Source organism: Colobus angolensis, unplaced genomic scaffold (assembly GCF_000951035.1).
Source record: "Colobus angolensis palliatus isolate OR3802 unplaced genomic scaffold, Cang.pa_1.0 Scaffold40, whole genome shotgun sequence".
NCBI lineage: Eukaryota > Metazoa > Chordata > Mammalia > Primates > Cercopithecidae > Colobus > Colobus angolensis.
In genome coordinates this window covers 7744725-7765918 of record NW_012117377.1, presented here as the reverse complement: position 1 = coordinate 7765918, position 21194 = coordinate 7744725, and the positions used below count along the sequence as shown (strand labels likewise).

At 53.2% G+C, this 21194-nt stretch overlaps 2 protein-coding genes across 2 annotated transcripts in view; both read right to left on the bottom strand.

Moving 5' to 3' along the window:
* Positions 1 to 206: 206 nt before the first annotated feature.
* On the bottom strand, positions 207 to 16163 carry LOC105521510 (kinesin-like protein KIF26B). Its single transcript, XM_011955727.1, has 4 exons — positions 14961 to 16163; positions 5985 to 6187; positions 5325 to 5475; positions 207 to 1924 (listed from the first exon to the last, which is right to left on the bottom strand). Exons 1-4 carry the CDS (start codon positions 15682 to 15684, stop codon positions 1776 to 1778), a joined length of 1227 nt encoding a protein of 408 aa, XP_011811117.1. The 5' UTR covers positions 15685 to 16163; the 3' UTR covers positions 207 to 1775.
* KIF26B (kinesin family member 26B) overlaps positions 15717 to 21194 on the bottom strand; it is a 196256-nt gene continuing 190778 nt past the window's right edge. The window contains exons 8-10 of the mRNA XM_011955773.1: positions 19378 to 19540; positions 15825 to 18366; positions 15717 to 15778 (exon numbers count right to left, since the gene is read on the bottom strand). Coding sequence (XP_011811163.1) covers positions 15717 to 15778; positions 15825 to 18366; positions 19378 to 19540 — 2767 coding nt within the window. The remainder of the gene's footprint in view (positions 15779 to 15824; positions 18367 to 19377; positions 19541 to 21194) is intronic.

Below are 21194 nucleotides of genomic sequence, written 5' to 3'. Positions count from 1 at the left end.
AGGTCATGTGAAGCTCACAAGACTTTGGTTCCCATTTACCGAGTTCAGCCAGCTGTGTGGGCTGCAGCGTCCAGAGGTACACTGAGCAAGAAATGTAGTGTTTTTCCCCCCTTGGGGAGTGGCTGGGGCTGAGTTGTTGGTTAATAAGGGCAGCCTAGCTTGGAAACAGGCTCATGAAGCTATGCTGCATTTGAGGGCAAAAGGGAAGCGTACTCTGCAAATGCCTAAGCACCGTCCTTGATGTGAAGGCTGCAGGGACTCCTGGATTCCGGGCTGTTCTATCAATCAGCACCACAGTTTTGATCAGGCAAATCCCTTGACCACTCTGGACCTCGGGATTCTATCATCAATCACTAAAATGGGTGTAATTCCTACGGGAATTGTTACAGGGAAGAACACCTAAATTTGAAGTCCTGAGTTGTTGGGAGCCAAAACCTGGATATCCGTATCTTCAGCTATGTTCTGCCTATCCAGGGTTGTGTGAGTTATGGAGGGGAAACGCTCTCTGCCTTTGGGTAGGGGCAAAGACTGAGAGGACAAGCCTGTCCCTTCTTGGCATAGAGGCTTTGGGACATAGGAGAGCTGAAATCCTTGGACTCTGGACAACAGACAGGATGTACCATCTCAGGAACCCTTGTTCTAATCCAATACAGGTGAAGTCTCTGAACAAGCCTGAGGAGGTCTCTCAGCCGGGGAAAATCCCACTTTAGTCAAGTCACTAGAAAATACAGCTCTGGTGAATTGGTTCCAGCTTTCCTTCAAGTCTTTGAAATAAAAATGAATACGAATTTTGAGGGCCAGGCAAACTGTGGATTTGTGGGTCAAGGAACCATATGTGTGTGAGGACTTGAGGGGGGCAAACTGTCTACAGAACACACAGCCCACCTCCCAGGAGCAGGGAGGACCCAGGTCGCAAAGGACTCCTCCTCCCCCATGCTGCAGGGTCCGGCTCCTTGCCCGTTCTCTAAAGCACCTGTCCCACCATCAACCTTCTGGGTCTGCCCTGACCACGCTGCTTGTTGGGATGTGGCTTCGAGGTCACCTGCTGCTCCAAACCTACTTTGGAAACACGCACACTGGCTCGTGCCGAGGAAGTAAGTCTCTGTTCTGTTTGAGTGGCCTCACCAGAATAACCATGAAAGACAGGTAACATTTATTCATAAGCAATACTGATTAGGAAAGAGCTCTACAAACACAACTTACTTAGAAACAGCAAGTCAGAAATAGGATAAAACACCAAGAGAAAACGAGCTGTGAATACATTTCCAAAATGTTTTTGTTTTGTTGTTTTCATCTTGACTAGCACCATCTGTACACAAGAAAGTATGAACATAAATGTTTGGATAATAATAAAGATTTGCAAGGCACTTAATCAGTCATTCTGGGTCTTTTTGTTGTTGTGTTTGCTTTCCACAGCAATCCTACATCCACCCCCCTCCTCTCTCACGAAAGCAAGAGAAGAATGAGGTCTCTTTTGCTAGCAGTTCTTATGTACAAACAAGGTAAGGTTCCTCAAAGTGCTTTTTCAGTCTCACAGGGCTTGGACACCCCTCGGGCTTCCCATCCTTTTCTCCTTCCATGGGTGTTTGGCATTTGCGCCTTTCCTACAGAAAACAAAAGAAAACTCGCCTTCCGCTCAACGCTCGCTCCAGACTTGCCACCAACCTTCATCCTCATTCATTGTCTTTGATGCCCCAGCACAGAGGGCCTAGGGGCGTGCACCATCTCTGAAGTCCTGGGGAGCGGGGAACCGCTAGGACAAGGGTCTGGCTCATCTACCGGCGCCTGGAGGTGATGTCGAAGCAGGTGATCATCATGAGATGGGCCTTGCAGAAGTTGACACGGCTCTCCAGGCGCTCCGTCACACACTCCAGGGCCTCCAGGTACTCCAGGGAATCCAGCTCCCAAACCTGCTCCAAGTCAACTGCAAGAGAAAGAGCTTGATGGGAGACACAGAGCAAACAGGGCGCAAAGCATCTCCCGACGGCTCGGCCTGGAGCTGCCACCCCCACATCTACCCCTTGGTCTAAAGGTCTAACTCGCCTGCCTTAGGCCACCGCAGGGTTCCCTCCTGCCTGATCCTCAGCCTCTTTCGGGTGGAACAGAACACTCTTTACCAGTGTTTAGATTCTTAACGTGCTTTTGAGATTCTACTGACCAACACGGGGACATTCTCGCTTCCCCTACCTCCAGCCATCCCCATCTCAGGATCTGAGAGACTCTACCACGCTATTCACGATCAAGTAAATACTTGAAGCTGAGGTGGGGAGAGCCCCTCCCTTCTGGGGGGTCTCAGCTGAGTGACAGTTAAACTTATGCAAGGATATTTCTGGATTCTAACCCAGATACCTTTCCTGATGTTCAGGCCTGCACAGAGTAAAAAGTCTGTATCCTTCAAGGCCTGAAGAACAGGTATCTGGAATCAACCCCTTCTGGCATCAAGTCCCCTACTTTGTCTAGAGGTGGCTGGGCAGAGGGATGGGCTGCCTGGCCCAGGCTCCAGGGGTCCAGCAGGAAAGGCATGAACAGCAGCCAAAGGTGGTGGGATTGCCCTGGAACCCCAGGCCAGAGACGAGCTCTGGGACCTCCACGTCGGCTGTCAGTGTCCTTAAAAGGAATGTGAGAGTAGGAATTCCTACCCTGCCTGCCCTACCTGCCTTGAGTTGCTGTGAAGACAAAATGAGATAAGGAACATGAACTTGATTTGAAAATGATGCCATACTATGGAAATACCGGGGAGTAGAGTTGACGTCTGCAGAGTGTCTTCTTTCTGCAGATGAGGTCCCTGAGAGCTGGACAGTGACCTGACTCACTGAGGCTGATGCCCTTAACCAGGACTAGAGCTGGAAGGAGACCGAAGGCCCTGAACACCAGTTTAATATTTAAAAACCAAAACAAAAAAGCAAAAGGAGCCATCAGTCTATGACCACATCAGACTACATTACTGGACAACCTTGAAGGTGGCATCAGAACGAAGAAATAGAACTAAAAATGGATCTTTCCATGCCAGTCCCCTGTCTCTTGCCCCCAGGGAATAGTCAGCAGGCAGCCTCATTGATCCTTTTTTCCATTACTGTTTTCAATTCATCTTCAAGAAACAATCTGTGTTTCCCCTTTCATGTAGCTTTCTGTTCATTTTCTTTCTCAGCATCAAAAACACAGTGATTTTGACATATGTACAAAGACTAGAAGGAAGCGGTTGTTTCCTGGAAGCAGCTAAACACGTACGTATTAATGTTTCAGCTTGTTCCCATCCTGGGAAAAAACACAACTTTGTAAGATGAAGATAATTTTCAGGTCTGCCCTGGGCATAAACAGTTCTTAAAAATAAAATGTTAATGAAAATAGCAAAAATGAAGGGTAACTGACAGAGAACTGAGTGAAAGGAGGCCCCTGGGATCTTTAAGTGGCCAGGGATTCCTGAAACAAGGAAAAGGGTATCCGCAGCGGAGAGGGATATACGCACAGGGCCCCGAGCGCATGTCATGGGCAGACAGTAACCAACGCCCTCGCCCCGTCTGCCCTCTCCATTAGTGCCTTCGATGAAATCCCCTCACAGGACAAGTTCATGTCTTTGCTCAAATTTCTAACAGAAGATCCAGCTCAGTGCATCGTGCAAGCAGGAGGCATGAAGGAAATGCCTCCTGTTTTTAATTTGTATTTTTGAGACAGGGTCTCACTCCATCACCCAGGCTGGAGTGCAGTGACGTGATCTCAGCTCACTGCAACCTCAGCCTCCTGAGTAGCTGGGATTACAGGTGCCTGCCACCACGCCTAGCTAATTTTTGTATTTTTGGTAGAGATGGGGTTTCACACCATGTTGTCAAGGCTGGTCTTGAACTCCTGGGCTCAAGTGATCTGCCCACCTTGGCCTCCCAAAGTGCTGGGATTACAGGCGTGAGCCACCGCACCTGGCCAGGAAATGTCTCCTGTTGTGGAACTTTGGGATAATACTAATAATTACTACCAGATCCTGAGCTGTCATCCTGGGCCAAGCAGTGTAATAAGCACCAAGAGGACCAACAGGTACTGCTTTACCCCTCACAACTGCCCTGTGGCGTAGTTACCATTATTTTCCCCATTTTACAGCTAAGAAAGTCAAGGCTCAGAGTGAAGTGTCTTACCCGAGGTCCCACAGCTAGTATGTGAGAAAGCCAGCAACCAAAGCAGGTCTGTATGCCTGTGGCCACAGCTGCAAAGGCTGCAACTTACTATTATGGGATGCTCCATAGACTGTCCCAAGAATCCAATGAGTACTTAGGGAAATGTTAGCACCTTATTCCTAGGGAGAGGCAGCTGCTGGGAGACTGCAGTTACATGTGGCAGGCACGGCTGGGAGGCTGACAAGTCCTGCCACTTTCTTCCGCACCTTGACCCAGGACCATTTCACCCCAATATTTTTTCAACCAGCTGCTTTGGAACATAAACCTAAGCTTCCAGCCTCTGCGTGCAGGCCCTCCGCACTGGCCACAGAAGACTGGAAGAGGGTGGGGGGCCATGCAGGGGAGGGGCAGTACAAAGGAGGCTTGCCAGAAGCTGAGGGCAAGATGGGAAGGGGAGGCAGACGGAACCTGAATGGCAGGAATGTATTTGACCCCACAGACTGAGTCTTCCAGCATTAGCTCCTATAGCAGTGTAATAGCTGGGACCAGATTGAAGTTTTATTTTGTGCTAAATGGAATGGTCAGGAACAAATAAATAAGAGACAATTGAATCCATCTTTCAAAGAGAGCAAAATTGTCCTGAATTGTTATTAGATGGTTACGGTCATCCTGGGCTATTAGATGGAAATAATACTGTGGCTGTCGATTTTTTCTTTTTTTCACTCAAAAATGTTTTCCTTGCTTTTTGGGTTCTCTGCACAGCTTTTCTAGGACGGTACACTCTAGCCTATTAAGGGCTCTCTAAATTCTTGTCTATTTCAGGCTAGATATGCAGTGTGATTTGGGGCGAGGAGCAGATCTGTAACCGTCTTCATGTCTGGGTGATCTTCCGCCACGAGCAGAGGGAGAAATCCCATTTTCAGGTGCTTTGGACTGAGACACGTAAGAAATCATCTTGCAAGAGCGATATTCACCACCCTCTGCTGCCGCGGCCCTCCCGCCCGCCGAAGAGCAATATTCACCACCCTCTGCTGCCCCGGCCCTCCCGCCTGCCCCTGGGGGAGCAGGCTGCTCGCTGGGTGCAACTTCCTCCACGTGATGGGCATCCTGGGACTGCGGAGGTGGACGCAGCCTCTGTCGCTGTCTCCCTGGGCTACGCGCCAGGCCTGGTGAGCGGGTGAGCCCATTATTCGTGAAGGAGGGAAGGGACCCCGGCCTTACATTCACTGAGCCACTTGTTGGGATCCAGCATCAGGTACTGTTTGGTCGCCTCCAGCTCCTTCATCAGCCACTCGTACTTGGCACGGACCTCGGCGATCCTCTGCTGGCGGTGTTCCAGAATTTTCAGCTTGGCGTTGAAGCACATGACCTCCTAGCACAGACAGAGAGGAGAAAGGGTCCTTCTGCTCATGCCCGGCCCACGCCACGGGGAGCACCTGTGAGTATCGTTGATGGAAAACAGGCTGGGGATGGAGAGGTGTGGGAGGGACCCAGGTGATCTCGGCCACATTTCCGCCTCGACAGGCCAGTCAGTTCAGACACCTCACAAGGTAGGACTACTATGACAGGCCATTCTTAAATTGAGAAAGCAGGTGGCGGGTGTTTCAAGATGGACAAAGGCTGGTTAAGATGGGGAGCCTCAAGGAGCCAGAAAAGCCCCCAAGATCATCAGCCCCCACCCCTGGCTTTGGAGCCTTTACAACATTTCAGCAAGAGAAACACGGGGCTCTCTCCAAAGCCTCTGTCCAAAGGCCCTTTGCTGGGACAGAAGCCCCCTTCCCACCACCCGTGCCAGAAGCCCACTGGGAAGCCTGGGTCTGAGCCGTCTTCCTCAGGGCCCTGCCTGGGCCAGCGTATGGGTGGTGGGGGAGGCTGCCTCACCTTGCTGGCGCCCCCTCGTCGCCGCTGCAGGCGCTCCACGTCATCGATTTCGTAGACTTTAATCTCAAAGGGTTCCCCAAGGCCCCGCTGGCTGCTCCGCAGGGGGCCGTCCACCCAGCGGACGCCTGTGCTGTTGGTGGGTTTTCTCACAGGGGAAGAGGTGTCCAGGGATAGTGCTGGGATAAGCCTCCGTCTCTGAGACCCTGAGGAGGGGATTAAGCCCAAAGAGTTAGTCTTTCTGAATTTTTTTTTTTTTTTTTTTTGAGATAGGGTCTTGCTCTGTTGCCCAGGCTGGAGTGCAGTGGTGCGATCATAGCTCACTGCAGCCTTGAATTCCTGGACTCAAGCAATTGTCCTGTCTCAGCCTCCTAGGTAGTTGGGACCACAGGTGACACCACCACACCCAGCTATTTTTTTTTGTAGAGATGACATCTTGCCATATTGCCCAGGCTGGTCTCGAACTCCTGGCCTCAAGTGATCCTCCCACCTTAGTCTCCCAAAGTGCTGGGATTACCAGTGTGAGCCACTACACCCAGCCTGAATTCAATCTTTTAAATATTTTGTGGATGTAACAGATGAGGTCATGACAAGCACCCCAGGATCTGAGGCAGGGCTAAACACTCCCACTTCCCACCACCCACTTCTCCTCCCCTAAACCGACACTTGGGCTTTAGCTCAGCCAACTCCCGGGGGAATCTTTAGATTTGTCTCCTAGTTTCCGCCTGTAAAACATGCAGGTTAGACCTGTGAGCTGCACCGGCACATCCTCAGCATGGATGGGTCAAAAGGTCCGAGTGTTTGATGTCATTACAGGAGTTCCAGAAAACACCATTGATTTGCTTATAACAACAGCAGCAGCACTGACATGCACCGGTTACGTGCCAGGTACTATTTCACATGCTTCACACATTGTGACAAGCACTGCTAGTTCTCTCCCAGTATCTATTCTCTTTCTTTCTCAGCAGAGGAGACCCTGGGTATTAGTGAAACACAAGGCTCCCAGAATAGAGACTAAACTCTTGCATGGTACAGGGGACTGCAGTTTTGATGAACAAATGTCAGTTGAAGCATGTCTCCTCCAGAAGACAACAAGGAATGCTCACTACTGTGTTAATTTTCTCTATGAAGTGAACTCAGGGATCTGAGCTCCTTTTGCTTCATATTAAATCTCACTTTTTTTGACAGGGAGTCTTACTTTGTCGCCCAGGCTGCAGTGCAGTGGCATGATCTCGGCTCACTGCAACCTCCGCCTGCTGGGTTCAATCAATTCTCCCGCCTTTGCCTCCCGAGTAGCTGGGATTACAGGCGCCTGCCACCACGCCCCACTAATTTTTTGTATTTTTAGTAGAGACAGGCTTTCACCGTGTTGGCCAGGATGGTCTTGAACTCCTGGTCTCAAGTGATCTGCTTGCCTCAGCCTCCCAAAGTGCTGGGATTACAGGCATGAGCCACCGCACTTGGCCAAAACCTCACTTTTTAGAGCCCAGATTTGATCTTACGTATACACATACACAATCACATTTAGTTTCCAACGAAGTGCACGCCCCAACTAATGAAACTAAGCAACATCGACCACTGGAATAAAGCAACGGTCTGTCTCCTTAGTGTCTGAGACACTTACCCTGGGAAGTGACCAGATCAGAGTTTTGGGTTTTTTATTTTAAATCAGTCTGATCAAGCTAGCTGACTGTTGGCAAACTGTTTAGCTTTTGTGTGCCTCAACTCTAGCTTCTGTCCCATGGAAGGAACCTGTGAAATGGCTGGTGGGTAACAAATTAACCCCAAACCCAGACAAATTAACCCCAAACCCAGTGGCGAAAACAGCCAACATTTATCTCACATATTCCTGTGGGTGGGAATCTGGGAGTAGTTTTTGCCAGGTGGTTCTCAGGGCCTCTCAGGAGTCAGCTGGGGCCGTATTCATCTGAAGGCTTGACTGAGGCTGAAGCTTCCATTTCTAAGCTCACTCATGTCATCATGGCAGGAGGCTTTCGTTCACTGCCATGCAGGCCTCTCCTGCACGGGACTGTTTGTGACATGGCAGCTGGCTTCCCCCAGAGGGAATGACCCAAGAGAGCAAGAGGGGCACCCAGCACAGAAGCTGCAGTGTCTTGTATAACCTACTTTTGAAAGTGACATACCATCACTCTGCCTTATCCCACTCGACAGAGACCGACTCTGGTAAATACAGGAGGGTGTGAAGGCAGAGACCACAGGGGCCGTCTTGGAGTCTGGCTACCACGGATGGGACGTGATCAGATGGGAAAATGTCTTGGACAAGGGCCACCCTCCATCTCCTGCCAATACCCATGCCAGGGCACTGTGTGAGATGGGAGTCGAGAAAGTAAAAACACCTGGAGAGTGACATTTCCCTGGGCTACAACAGCTTCGTAGAAATATCCTGGCAGGTATCTAATTCCCAATGCCTCCTTACCATGCCATCCAGCAACCTGGAACTTCCTCACCACATCGATCCCTCCCAAGGTGGGAAGTGAGTGCCCACTGTCAGGTTAGGTGTGGTTTGGGGGCTAGGAATACCTTCTTCCTGCACACGAATGAACAAGTGTCTTGGATTTTTGTAAACTTCTGAATTTAGGTACCCGAACATCAGCCCCGTGAATGGATTGATACTCCGTTCCTGCACCTCGCCTCTCCCCGCGCCTGTCTCCCTCCAGAGGTGCATGTGAGCCTCACTTAGGTGATGATGAGGGTAAGCCAAGTACTGGGGCAGGGGTAATGTGGTCAGGCTGAGGAAATGGAGGGAAGTGGCCGGAAGGAAGTTCAGGGGCAGAGTGGTGCCCTCACATTACTGGAAAGGGCACAGGAAGCGATGGTACTGATATGCCATCCCTGGGCAAAGACCAACCCCAGGACCTTGGTGTGGGGCCCCATATAAATAAGGGTTCTTAGATTTTCTGCATGCTCCAGCATCTCCACCTTTCAAGCAGATGCCCAGCTTTCTGCCAGGCCCAGTCTCTGCCAGGGATCCCCTCCTTCCAGGCTGTGAGTGGGGTCAGGTCACCATCAGCTCTAAGAAAGGTGTAGGGGGAGCCCCACCCTGGCGAGAGTCGTGCGGTGCCCCACTGGATGCCGCCTGTCTGATCGGGGAGCACACAGCCAGGGCCAGCCTCCTGCTGATGCTGGTGGGCTGGGCTCCCTCCTGCTTCTCGACCCCTCCCTGCTCATCAGCCTGGCATTCAGTCCAGGCATGCACAAGTGCAGCATGTTCAAAGCACTTAGGCTGATACCTGCCAACATAGATTTACCGCATGAAATGGTCCAGATTTGACCTGAGAAAGTCAACACTGATACTTCAAGGAAACTTCCAACCAGGACCTCTCCCACTAGCAGAGGCTGAGCCCACCCTTCGCCCCTCCCGTTCCAGGCCTGGCCGACAGCTGCGTGCAGTAAGAGGGGTCGCAGACCCATCCCAGTCCATCTTCCTGGATCACCTGCAGCGCTGACAGCCCACGTGAGAAGCTGACATTGGGTCTTCTACTCTCAGCATCCCCGAGTCCAGACAGAAGTCCCCACACGAGTCTGCAGATGCTGCTGCTGAAGTTAAGTGTCAGGAAGCATGGGTGTTCTGAGTGCTGAGGCCTCTCAGCTCTCCCTGGGGAATATGCTTCTGCCCATTCCCAAACTCCTGCTCCCAAGAGCCCTCCAGCATAGCTTTCTGCTCCATCACCCACTGTCTGCCTTCTGACTCAAAGTGTGGGCACTAGGAAGACCGTGAGTCAAAAAAGCACGAAGCACTAATATTGAAAGGAACTGTAGATATCAGAGCAGAGAGAAAGAGTATGGATCAATACATGTGATTTTCTTGACCAGCAAGGAGCCAGCTCCATGATGAAGAATGACGCTGGCTGTATGACCGGCTGTCATGTTGTAGCTGAAAAGGCAAATGGCTCGCGTGCTAGGGATGAGAAAGAGGCAGGTTCCCCAGCGCCACAAACTCTCCTCGACGTCGGGCGTGGGCTTCCTCCCATGTTCTCTGAGATTCTGAACCCTGCACCCAGGACTGCGGTGCCACCTCACAGCACCACTGCCACCTACTCTCCTTGGGGTTCCACCGAAAGAGCTTCCTTGGTGTCTGAGAGAATCAATGATTTTACTCCTTTTTCCCCAACTGTCTATTCAAAAAGGCTCTCATTCTGAACCTACTCTCAACTGGCTCTAGGTTGGTTCTCTTGGAAACATTCTAGAAATCTGAACTCTGACAGCAAGTGGCTTGCCTTTCTCTGATTTTCATTACGCCGGTGACCACTGAAACCAGGATGTGCCTGAGAACCAAATGAACAGGAGAGGTTGGCAGAGCAGACCACGGTGCCCTCGGGCCTTGGTGAGGAGCAATTAGTCACAAGTTTTTGTGCAGCACTCTGGGAACTGAACCTGGTAGCTCAATTCACTACAGGTGCAAGTCACAACTCACAAGACAGGCCCATCAGTCAGTAATGTTGACTCAGCACCAAGAGAAAAGCACAGTGTCTGATGCTTAGAATGACAAATAAAGTAGGAGATTAGACTCAGCACTTAAAGCACCATCAGCAGAACAAGATACGAGAAATACACAGAAAAAAAATACGAGCAATTTTTTAGGACTATACCGCCAACCAAGCAACCAGCCCATCAATGAATCAATCCATAATATCCAACGGTAACCAGCACCAGCCCAGTGCTGGGCACCACGCAGGCTGGGTCAAGTGTGGAACAGGCCTTGCTCATGTCCAGGCAGGTCAAGGCCTGGGGCATTCCAGAGCACCATGCCTCCCTGAGGAGCTTCTCTTCAGGCAGACCCTCCCTCCCTCCAGGGCTTTTCTGGTGCTGAGCCTCCCTGTGGTGGGAATGAATTCAGTTCAGGCCAAGGCACTCATCTACCGGTCAGACTTCCCCATCCAGTCCAAGAAAAGGAAAGCAAGGGAAAGAATCCGAGGAAGTAACACACCAGGATGAGGGTGAAATGTCAGGGACTGGAGGAAGAAAAGAGAATTGACATAACATATAGTGGATGATAGGGGACGGGGGAGTGCGAGGATTGGGGGCTCAGGGTAGGGGCTCGGCTGGTGCGGTTATGGCATCAGCTGTGTATCACGGAGCGACACCCTCAGCTGCTGCCATGTACACTGGCCAGGACAGACATTCCCTCCCCACCTGGGCTCATTCTTGGCTCTGGGCTAGACACAATTTCATGGTGCTGACACGGAACTGTGGATGGAGCAATGAAAATCCATCAATCAAAGCAACATCATTTCTCTCACCTTATCACTTTGTTGGTCAAGAGCCTGCAATGACTCCCCACTGCCACCTACAATAATATATTGTATCTTCTTATAGAACTATGTAGAATATAGAATAATGTGTACTGTTCTTGTAGTTCCCGGATGTTCCAGGTGTGACTTGATCTGGGCTTATGTTTCCTAGTGTCTTGCTCTACTTGTTGGGACCATCCCCTCCTCGAGTTATTCTCACTGTGCTGCCCACAGGCCAGGCTCTTGCTGCTGGGAGCTTGTGGTCCCATTCCTGCCTCAGCCTCAGTGCCCTGTACCCTCTCTGCCTGTCCCAGTGTAAGCACCTTCCCACACCAAGCTCAATCCCAACGTTTCTCTGCAGCCTTTGCCTTTTGCAGGATCCAGCTTTGTCTAAATGCTCTCTCTGCTTGGGTCTTCACTACTCCTCTCAGCATCTGGCAGTGCACTCAGTTCACTGTTCTCTGTTCCATGATTTTCACCCTTTCTCTCCAGTTAGATTACAAACTTCTTACGGTGGCCTTGTCCCCTGTGCCGGCTGCCTCCACCTCCACCCACACACCAGAAACTTCCATATCACCAAGCTCTAAGAGCACAGAAGACACCTGGTCAATGTTTAACAACTGAAAATAAATCCCACCGACTCCAGATTGCTCTAAGGAAAAGACCATGACCATCATGATGGTCACCACATGACCATCAATATTATTTAACTTATCTGCATAGTCTCCTATGACACGGGCAGCACAGAGACCATGGCTATTATCTACCAATCCTCTCGTTTTACTTGCATATGAGGAAACTGAAGCTCCAAGAGGACAGTTATTCCCCAAAGGTCAACACAGCTCAAGATGCTAAGTCTCCTGCTTTCTAACTTAATTCACTGCACCCTGCTGTGGCCGATGGAACAAGCCCAATCCCGTGCACACGCAGCAACATGGACCTCCAAGAATAAGAAGACAAAAACGAACCATTGTGATGTTTGGTCGTTTCCGCTGTTACATATCCTACAAAGGAATCAGAGAGGTCAAGGTTATTTTCCCAAGCGTTCTAGTTCATTTTTACTAAGGAAATAAGCCATCTCAGACAAAAGATGTCTCCTCTCTGGTTCCAAACACCTCTCATAATTGTAAACTCTAGCCATCTAGTTAGAAATCTCCTTGGAGGAATTTTATAGCTTCTCTTAAAGAAGTTGCTCTTGATTTATGCTGATCATGTCTGACAGCCACCGTTTCTCTTAATAATAATCATAAATAAGCAAGACAAGGTCACCTAACCTGAAACGAGCACGTCTCCACTGCCACATCCATCATGGAGCCTGGATCTACAGCAGCTCATGACAAAGGTCTTCTCTTGGCACTCCACGTGAAATCCCATTTCTAGCACCTGCCCTGGCATTTTCATTTTACACCGTTTTCCTCCAATAGCCTTACCTAACCAGAGACTCCTAGAGGACAGCATTTACGAAAGCACTTAGCCCAGAGCAAGGGCGTATGCAGAGCCTGCTGCCTGCTCGTCAAGCAGTTCTTTTTCTTCCTCTTTACTCCAGTGTAACCGCCAAACCAAAAAATAAAAGTCTTGAAAAAAAAAAACAAACCTGTGAAAGCCACGGAAATAATGAAATGGACTGGTAGACGCAAGACACTAAATTTGAGTGCATGAAAGCACTGTGGGATACTGAAACATACGTGGCCATGGGGCCACACAGTCATCTGGACTTTGAAGACTGAGCCTGCGTGGATTAGAATAACGAGTGTTCATTAACCAGGTACTGGGAAGGTCGGCAGATGCTTTCCTGCTTGTTATTTTTACTACTATCCATACGTTTCAAGCCCTGGGCCCTGGAGACACAGCAGCCGCTGTTACATGGAATGGCTCTGCCTTTTTGACTTGTCTTAAATGGGGTTCTGCTCCAAGTGCTGTCTCTGCGATGGAAGGGTCAAGTGAAGCAGAGTCAAAGGGCATCAAAGACTGAAGCATACCCCACCTGGCAAATAATAGACGTCAAGCCCTTACATTTGGGTTGAAACATTCCAGAGTTTGTGCTCGCCTGTGATGGGAGAACAGGAAGAAACCACCCCATACTGAGAGAAAAAGCCTGTGGGGCAGTTGCTGGAGCAGCAGGAAAGGGGAGACCCTACATCTGTCACTCACCCCATCTTTTACTTCCAAATATGCTGTGGGGGAGACCCTACATCTGTCACTCACCCCATCTTTTACTTCCAAGTATGCTGCGGGCACTGATCCCTGCAGGGACCTGGCTTCTGACAGCGTGTGAAGAGCCTAGTGTTGCACAGAAGGGCAGTGAGAGGGCAGAGGACAGGCCAGGAGGGCAGGAACCCGGGCCGCCCTGGCTTCAGCCAAGGCATAGCATTGCATGTGGGGCTCTGCGTAAGTTTCATTTCGTTTTTTTAAGCCCTTAGACTAAGGAATGAACAGGGGCAACTTCTTTGGAAGCCACTTAAGAGCAGAGATGGTTCCAGGCAAAATTCTCAAGTAGCTTCAGTTGTTCTTGGTACCTTTTGCCTCTGTCTTTTTCTCTCCTTACCATCCTTTCATTTCACCTACCCCAAGACCTCCAGGGCCACCAGCTGTGACCTGGGTCCTCTTCTCCTTGCCCATCATAACTTACTGTCACGTGCCACCCAGAACTCTAATTAACAAGTTAGTGGGCTTTATATATTAGTTCTTCTGGAGTATGTGCCTTTTGATAGGAGATTCTTAAAAATGGCAAAGACTGCCTGGGTGTAGTGGCTCACGCCTGTAATCCCAGGCGTGATTGGGAGGCTGAGAAGGGTGAATCACTTGAGGTCAAGAGTTTGAGACCAGCCTGGCCAACATGGTGAAACCTTGTCTCTACTAAAGATAGAAAAAGTAGCCAGACATGGTGGCGCATGCCTGTCATCCCAGCTACTCAGGAGGCTGAAGCAGGAGAATCACTTGAACATGGGAAGCAGAGGTTGCAGTGAGGCAACATCACACCATCGCACTCCAGCCTGGGCGATAGAGTGAGTCTCTCTCTCTCTCTCTCTCAAAAAAAAAAAAAAAAAAAAAGAGAAATGGCAAAAACTGTCTCCAGAATCATGCATTTCAGGCACCATGGTATGTGCGGTGGGGGGGCACGGCAGCCCCTGTGGCAGGTGTGCAAACGTGACTGTCCACAAGTATGTTTGGGGTGGAGGTGGAGGAAGGGCCTCGACCATTGCACTTTCAAAGGGACAAACTGTGCATTATCCACATCCCTGAGAGAGGCTGCCAGAGTCTTGGAGGCCACCAACCTCACACAAGGGGCTTCTGAAGCCACTAGGTCATGAGGGTAGGTTCCTCACCTGATCCCTCAACAGGCGCTAAACAGTCCACAGGATCCTCGGTTGCTGAGCAGAGGGGCACGGGGTGAGGGAACGGAAGGCAGAAGAGCCAGGCTTCCCCAGTAGCGAGCAGGTGTGGGTCATGCTGCGGTGTGCATCAGCGCCCCCGCCTCTCCACCCTGCTGAGCACCAAGGGATTCACGGCCCTAAGGCTGATGAGGGCACTCAGCAGGGCAGTTTCTCACAGAGAGACCCTCCGCGGTGATGTCCTGGTGGAGCCCTGCAGGGTGCCGGGCCGTGGGAAAGGAGAGTCCAGGCCCCGGGCGCCCTCTCCGCACGGGCACGGGACAGCCTGGCAGTGGGGTTCGGGCAGCTCGCCCACCCGCCTCCTTCCTCACCCGCGTCGCTGCGCCCCCGCCTACCTGGATTGGAACGTTTCTTCGGAGCCTTGAGGCTCCGGCACCTGCCGCCCACGGAGCTGCTGTTCTCGCTGGTGGAGTCCTGCGCCGAGGACGCGCTGCCGGTGGCCTCGCTGTCCCGCATCATGCTCTCGTAGCCGCTGCTGCCTCCGCTGTGGTAGAACAGCGCCGTCTTCCCCATGGCCGGCGGGAGCTCCCCGCTCAGCACGCTGCTGTTGTCGCTGCCGTGGCCGCTGCTGCAGCGGTGGGGCCTCCGCGGGGGCGTGATCTTGCTGTAGGGCGACGGGAGCAGGTGCGCGGCCGCGGGCTTGTCCTCAGCCAGGGCCCCCCCGCGCTCCTCGGCCTCGGCCCCGGCCCCAGCCCGCAGCTGCAAGCCCCGCGCGCCCGCGCTGCCCTGGAGCAGCTCCGAGATGCGCCCATTGACGGCCCGCAGGGGAAGCTTGGAGGCCAGGCCTGAGCTCCGGTTCCTGCTCAGGGACTGCGTGGACCAGGACATGTGCTTCCCGCCGGGGGCCTGGCCGGAGCTCTGGCCCACCGCCTGCGGCAGGGACTTGGTGGAGAAGCTGAGGGTTTTGGTGGTGGAGGTGGCCAGGCTGCGCGCCTTGGGGCTGGTCAGGAGGAGTTTGCTCACGGCGGAGATCTTGGACTGGCTGGCCTTGGGGGAGGCCCCGGAGCTGGGGGGCGAGGTCCCCGCGCTGCGGCCCAGGCTCCTCCCCGCGCGGGGCATGGTGCTGTCCTTGCCTGCGTGCAGCCGGGAGCTCACGGAGGACAGGCTCTCGGCCCGCTCCAGGGAGAGGCATTCGTAGTGGCTGACCGTCGCCCTGCCCAGGGAGTTGGTTCTGCTGGCCAGCTGCTCCAGCTTGGCACTGAAGAGCTTGCTGCTGCTGCTGGCGTCCTTCGTCTTGCCGCTAGGCTCATCTGGGAGGCCCGCCAGGAAGGCGGCTGGTTGGTTCAGGGGGCTGCTGGTGCCGCTGCTGCTGGCACTGTGCTGAGGGCTGGCCCGGTTCTTCTGGTCCAGGCTGGACTTTCGGACAGGGGGCAAAGGGGGAGTCCCTTTGGGCCGAGCCAGGACACAGTGCTTGGGGGACGCCACCTTCCTCTCCAGGGTAGCCTTGGAGGGCTGGGTGCCCGAGGCTGCACCCACCCCGTTGGTCTCAGCAGCGCAGTAGTAGAAGAGGCTGTCCAGCTCCTCCTGCCGGCTGGCCTTCTGAAACGCCCTGGGAAGGCTGCTGGACTTGACGCTTTTGTTGGGATGCATGGGGCTCTGGGTGGTCAAACCAGGCAGAGCCATCTCACACCCGTCCACCACCCTCCTGAAGTTGTCAGTGACGGGGGAGGCCGACACCTCCCCGCTGCTGCTGCTGAGCCTGTTGCCCGGGCTGGGCTTTCTCTCCTGCTCCTGCTCAGCTCTGGTCTCCGCGTTGGAGGGGCCCGTGGCAGTCTCACACCTAATCCCTTCTTCGCTGGGATGAGCATTCTCTTTTTTTACTTCCTCTTCTCGTTTCAGCCAGGGGTCCTCAAATGTCATCTCTTTCCTGCTACTGTTTTCCTTACTCTCCTGGGACTGGGCTAATGCGGGGCCTGCTGTGGAGGTGGCAGTGGGGGCCTCGGGCTCTTGGACGTTCCGGGGACTCACGGCAATGCAGGGGTAAACCGTGATGTTGGTCTTCATGGGGATGTACCCCTCGCAGCTGCTCAGATTCGCCGTGTTGGAGATGGTGACCATGGCCTTGCCCAGGGTGGATATTTTGCAGCCTTTGATGAGGGTTGCTTTGTTGAAAGAGTCATCTCCCATCTCAGACGGGATGAGCAGGTTGTCGGGGCTGGCCTTGGGCTTCTCTCTGCACACCACAGCGGTGTTCTGGATGCTGCCGACGAACTCCGAGGATGCCGGTTCTGCCATTGCCTCCCCGTGCCCAAAACACGTCTGGGCTATGAAACTGTGGCACGACTGCTCCCCCTCACTGCCCGCACTCATCTCGCTCAGCCAGGAGCTGATGGAAGAGCGTCTGCTCCCTGCCTCCTGGGCCTTCTCATCCAGGCTCATCTTCGGGAGGGGCAAGAACTGTGTGATGCTGACCTCGGAGACGGGGGCCATGCCGGAGTAGCACTCCAGGTCCTCGCTGATGCTGCTGATGATGCTGACGGGCCGCGAGCCCGAGGCCAGGGCCTGCACAGAGCAGTCGCTGTTGAAGCTGATGATGCTGGCGGGGCGGCCGCTGTCCAGGACCCCGCTGATGGTCAGCTCCTCCACCAGCGTGAACACCAGCTCGTCCTCACCGTTCAGCTCCAGCGGCTGCTGCACCGTCACCATCGTGGTGCTCAGGATCTCCTTCTTGGACTCTGGAGGAGTAGCTGCCTGCTGCTCATCATCGACAGGAGTTTCCGGGAACCCTTCACTCCCAGCAGACATGGATTTTTTCAAAACCTGGGGACTCATTCCAACCGGGGGCGTACGCACCTCGGGCTGCAGCAAGGACTCACTAGATGCCACGCCAGAATCCTTGCCCGAGGAAGGCAGCGGGGCGGGAGATGGTAGGACCCCCTTCTGGGTGTAGACTTTGCATCTCTGGGAAGGAGAGCCAGGTGGCTTGTACTCCGAGGTCTTGGACAGGCTGGCGATGCCCAGCCTGGGGGAGCCCATGGGCCTGGGCTTGCCTTCCACGAAGCCGCAGGAGTTCAGGCTCTCCCGGCTGCTCTGGAGGCTGGGGCTCTGCACGAGCGGAGAGGCGCTCTGCTGGCTGCTGCTGCCTGGGATGCTCCTGGGCGAGGCCGGGCTGGGGCTATGGGTGGGTGCTGTGGTGGGCACAGGTGAGTGACTCCTCTGCATCTTGGAGGCTGGGATTTCTGGGCCTTCTCTGTCGGTCAGCTGACCTTCGGACCCATTATCTTCCTTATCAGACTCAGAGAGTGGGCTTGCCCCAGCTGCTTGGCTTAACGGGGGGCCTCTGCTTGCCTGCTCTGGCCCAGACTGAGCAGGCAGTTCTTCAAAAGAAAACCTGCTGGGCTCCTCGCTGCCGTCGATGCAGTCCAGCCTCTCCTGCAGCTCAGCGAATGTGTTGCACTTCAGGCAGTCCCTTTCTGACTTGCTGGCTGCAGTCTCTCCTCCCTCTGCAGGCCGGCTGTCGCCCCGGGTCTTCTGCAGGGCTGGCACAATAGGGACAAAGTCCGGGGGGCCCTCGTTGTCGGTGAGCTCCTTGTCAGAGAGGGCCGTGCCGTTGGGCCCGATGTAGATGACAGTGTCGCAGGACTGCTCGCTGCTGGAGGAGTAGTCGGGGTCGCTGGACAGGTGAGCAATGGGGAAGTCGGGGTCCACCGTGGCCCTGGTGTGGAAGGGTCTCAGCTGGGTGGGCCTGCGCATGCGGCCTTCTTCACAGGAGCTCTCCCCGCCGGAGGAGCTGGATGTGTACTGTGAGAGAGAGAGCAGTTAATGTGACGACCCTGTCACAGCAGTTTCCCCGGGAGCCCAGCTGTGTGCGGCAAGTGGTGGAGGCCCCTGACTGGACGCAGGCTGCTGACAGCCACCCTGGTTGATCTCTCGCAAGTGGGCCACTCAGGGGGTGCCATGCCAGCGTGCCCAGTCCCACATCACCGCAGCATTTGGGAAGGGGAAGCCGTGTGCGGCACACTGGGGAAACAGAAGCTGCTCAGGAAAGGAGGTGACCATCCAGACCCCGCCTCACCAGCTAAGGGCTGCTGAGTCACCAGTGTTTGACACCCTGTGCCATGGAACACTGGTTAGGAAGCACTATTTAAAGATAAAAAAGGTACAAAATGGAGGAGGAGAAAAAAAGGCCCCCACATGAGCAGCTGCCCCTGCCACTGGGTGGCCGCGATCATGACAGTTTCCTCAAATACTGGTCACCCTGCCACTGTCGTAGCTTGGCCTCTGCCTGAGAAAATGAGCCCAGTGATTTCTAGCAGACTCAGTATCATCCAGGAACCACTGAATGCCAGGACAAAAGCAGCAGCCAGGGAATGACTCCTGGACATGCAGCAGGGGAGGGGCCCTGAGAGCAGGGAGTTGAGAATACTCTGGCACCAACCCCATGAAGGACACAGTCTCCATCTACACAGGACCAAGGCAGTGCATGAGAAAAACAGTATTTTCCATCCCTCCAGTGCTTTCCCTCTTGAGGTAGCAATCCATTTATAATCTCTAAAGTGGACCAGGTGGTTCCGGTCAGGGGTCCAGGCTGGGTGACCAGGGCCAGCACCAGGTGTGGGGAGGGGACATGACTTTGTATCAGCCCCAAGGTTTCCCTGCCCCAAAGTGGACCCTGAGCCACGTGCTGTCAGCTCCAAGTCGCATCTCCTGATGCTGAGGGATTGGCAACATTGATTTGGCTTTTTCTGACTCCGTTCCAGGGCACAGCTCCGAAGACTCCCTCATCCACCACACCCTGCTGTGACTCCTTACCTTCGTCTTCTTCTTCTTCATCCTCAAGACTCTCGATGCAATCTGGATGGTGGACAGGGTCTCTGCGTAGCTCCCGGCCGCGGCCGAGATGTGTGCGATCATGGTGGTACGGCAGTTCATGTTCCCCAGAGACTCCCGCAGCAACATGGCGAGCTTGCTCTCTCTGCCAAACAAAGTGAATTAGGCTGCATTAGCGGCCATGCTTCCCTGTGGTCCTCAGGGCAGGGCTTCAGGCCTGCACATGGCCATTTTGTTGTGGGTGGTGGTCCCCCCCTTTTTAATGGCATACTAATTAGCATCGTTTTCCAGCATGGGGCTATTTATAGTTGGCAAGCACTGAGCAAGTGCTTCTAACTCCAGGATGGAATTCATGCAAAGCACCTCCCTTGGCGCTTCTGTCCTGGCTGTGATGGGTGTTCCCGTGCGTGTGTGTCTATGACATTACACATAATGAGGCCTGGGAATGGAAACAAGAGGAGGGGATCTGGAGAAACGGCTCTGTGACTGGTGACTCAGCATGCTAACTTCACGTGTGGCCTTTCTCCAGGGTTCCCACACACAAACAATCCCACACAAAAAGGAGTCTCCCTACCAGGAACCTGCATTGAAGATCTGTGGGTTTTTAATACCTGCACAGTTCCTTTAGCCAGGAAGCTGTGGCCACTTTATTGGCATTGTCCCTTAACTCGCATATTTGCACCTAGTAGCAGTGAAGGAAAAGGCATGCCTATTCCTGAAGACCAGGGGAGAAACGGAGAGAGAGGCCCAGCCAGTCACTCAGTCCACAACAGAAAGCAGCACTTCCTCTGGAAAGGCTTCCTCTGGGGACTCTGCCGATGCTGGGTGGGGCCCCTGCCCTGAATGGTGATAATGAGGCCCTGGGGTTTGCGGAGAGTGTTGCTAAGTCTTTGAACTGACCTGGAGAAATGGCTGTGTTTCTATTCCTATACTCGTCCCAACATTTCTCCTGCCTTGCCTTTAAAGGCCTCTGCTTAATCATCAACAGCACTCATTCTCTCAACTGCTGCCAAATGTCATTGCATCTCTGGCATGCTCCCTGATCCTGAAGGATGAGGAAGTCTATTTCCCATGCTGCGTGCTCCTATTTCGATGCTGTGTCTGCGATGCCACATGAGAGGAATTTGTCCCATGTCCGTGTCTCATCATCCAGCCCCCACAAAGCTCCCTGGAGAGGGACTATCCAGCTCACAGACACTGAGGGAGACTCAGGCCACTGTCAGCAGAGAGCAGACCATCTTATGTGACCTGCTTCTGGCCTCAGGGAGGGAAGACTGTGGGGTAAGAGCAATAGCTTTTCCTTCCCATCGGGGACCAATTAAGGTGTGAGTTTGGAGACGCTGGGCTCACTAAGGCTCAGTTCCAGAGCAATGTAAGAATATACCAGGGCTTCCCTTCCAGCAAAATGACCAGTGATGAAAGTGGTGAGGTACGGGATATAGAGGAGGAGCAAGAGCTGTAAACATTTAAATCCCTTCAGAATGTTGTCTATCTAGCAGAAATTCATGGACAGCACACTCAGCGAGGAAGCCAGATCCCATTCCTGGCACACATTCTTTGCAGAGACACTGCACCTGGATGCGTCTTGGGCTCTGTCTTCAATATGGGCAGTGGAGGGTGAGTTCTGCTCGGCTGGGTTGTGATCATACATAGTCAGGTCTTACATGGGCACTGGAGGGTGAGTTCTGCTCCGTTAGGTTGTGTTCATACAGTCAGGTCTTACATGAGTAGTGGAGGGTGAGTTCTGCTCGGTTGGGTTGTGATCATACAGTCAGGTCTTACATGAGTAGTGGAGGGTG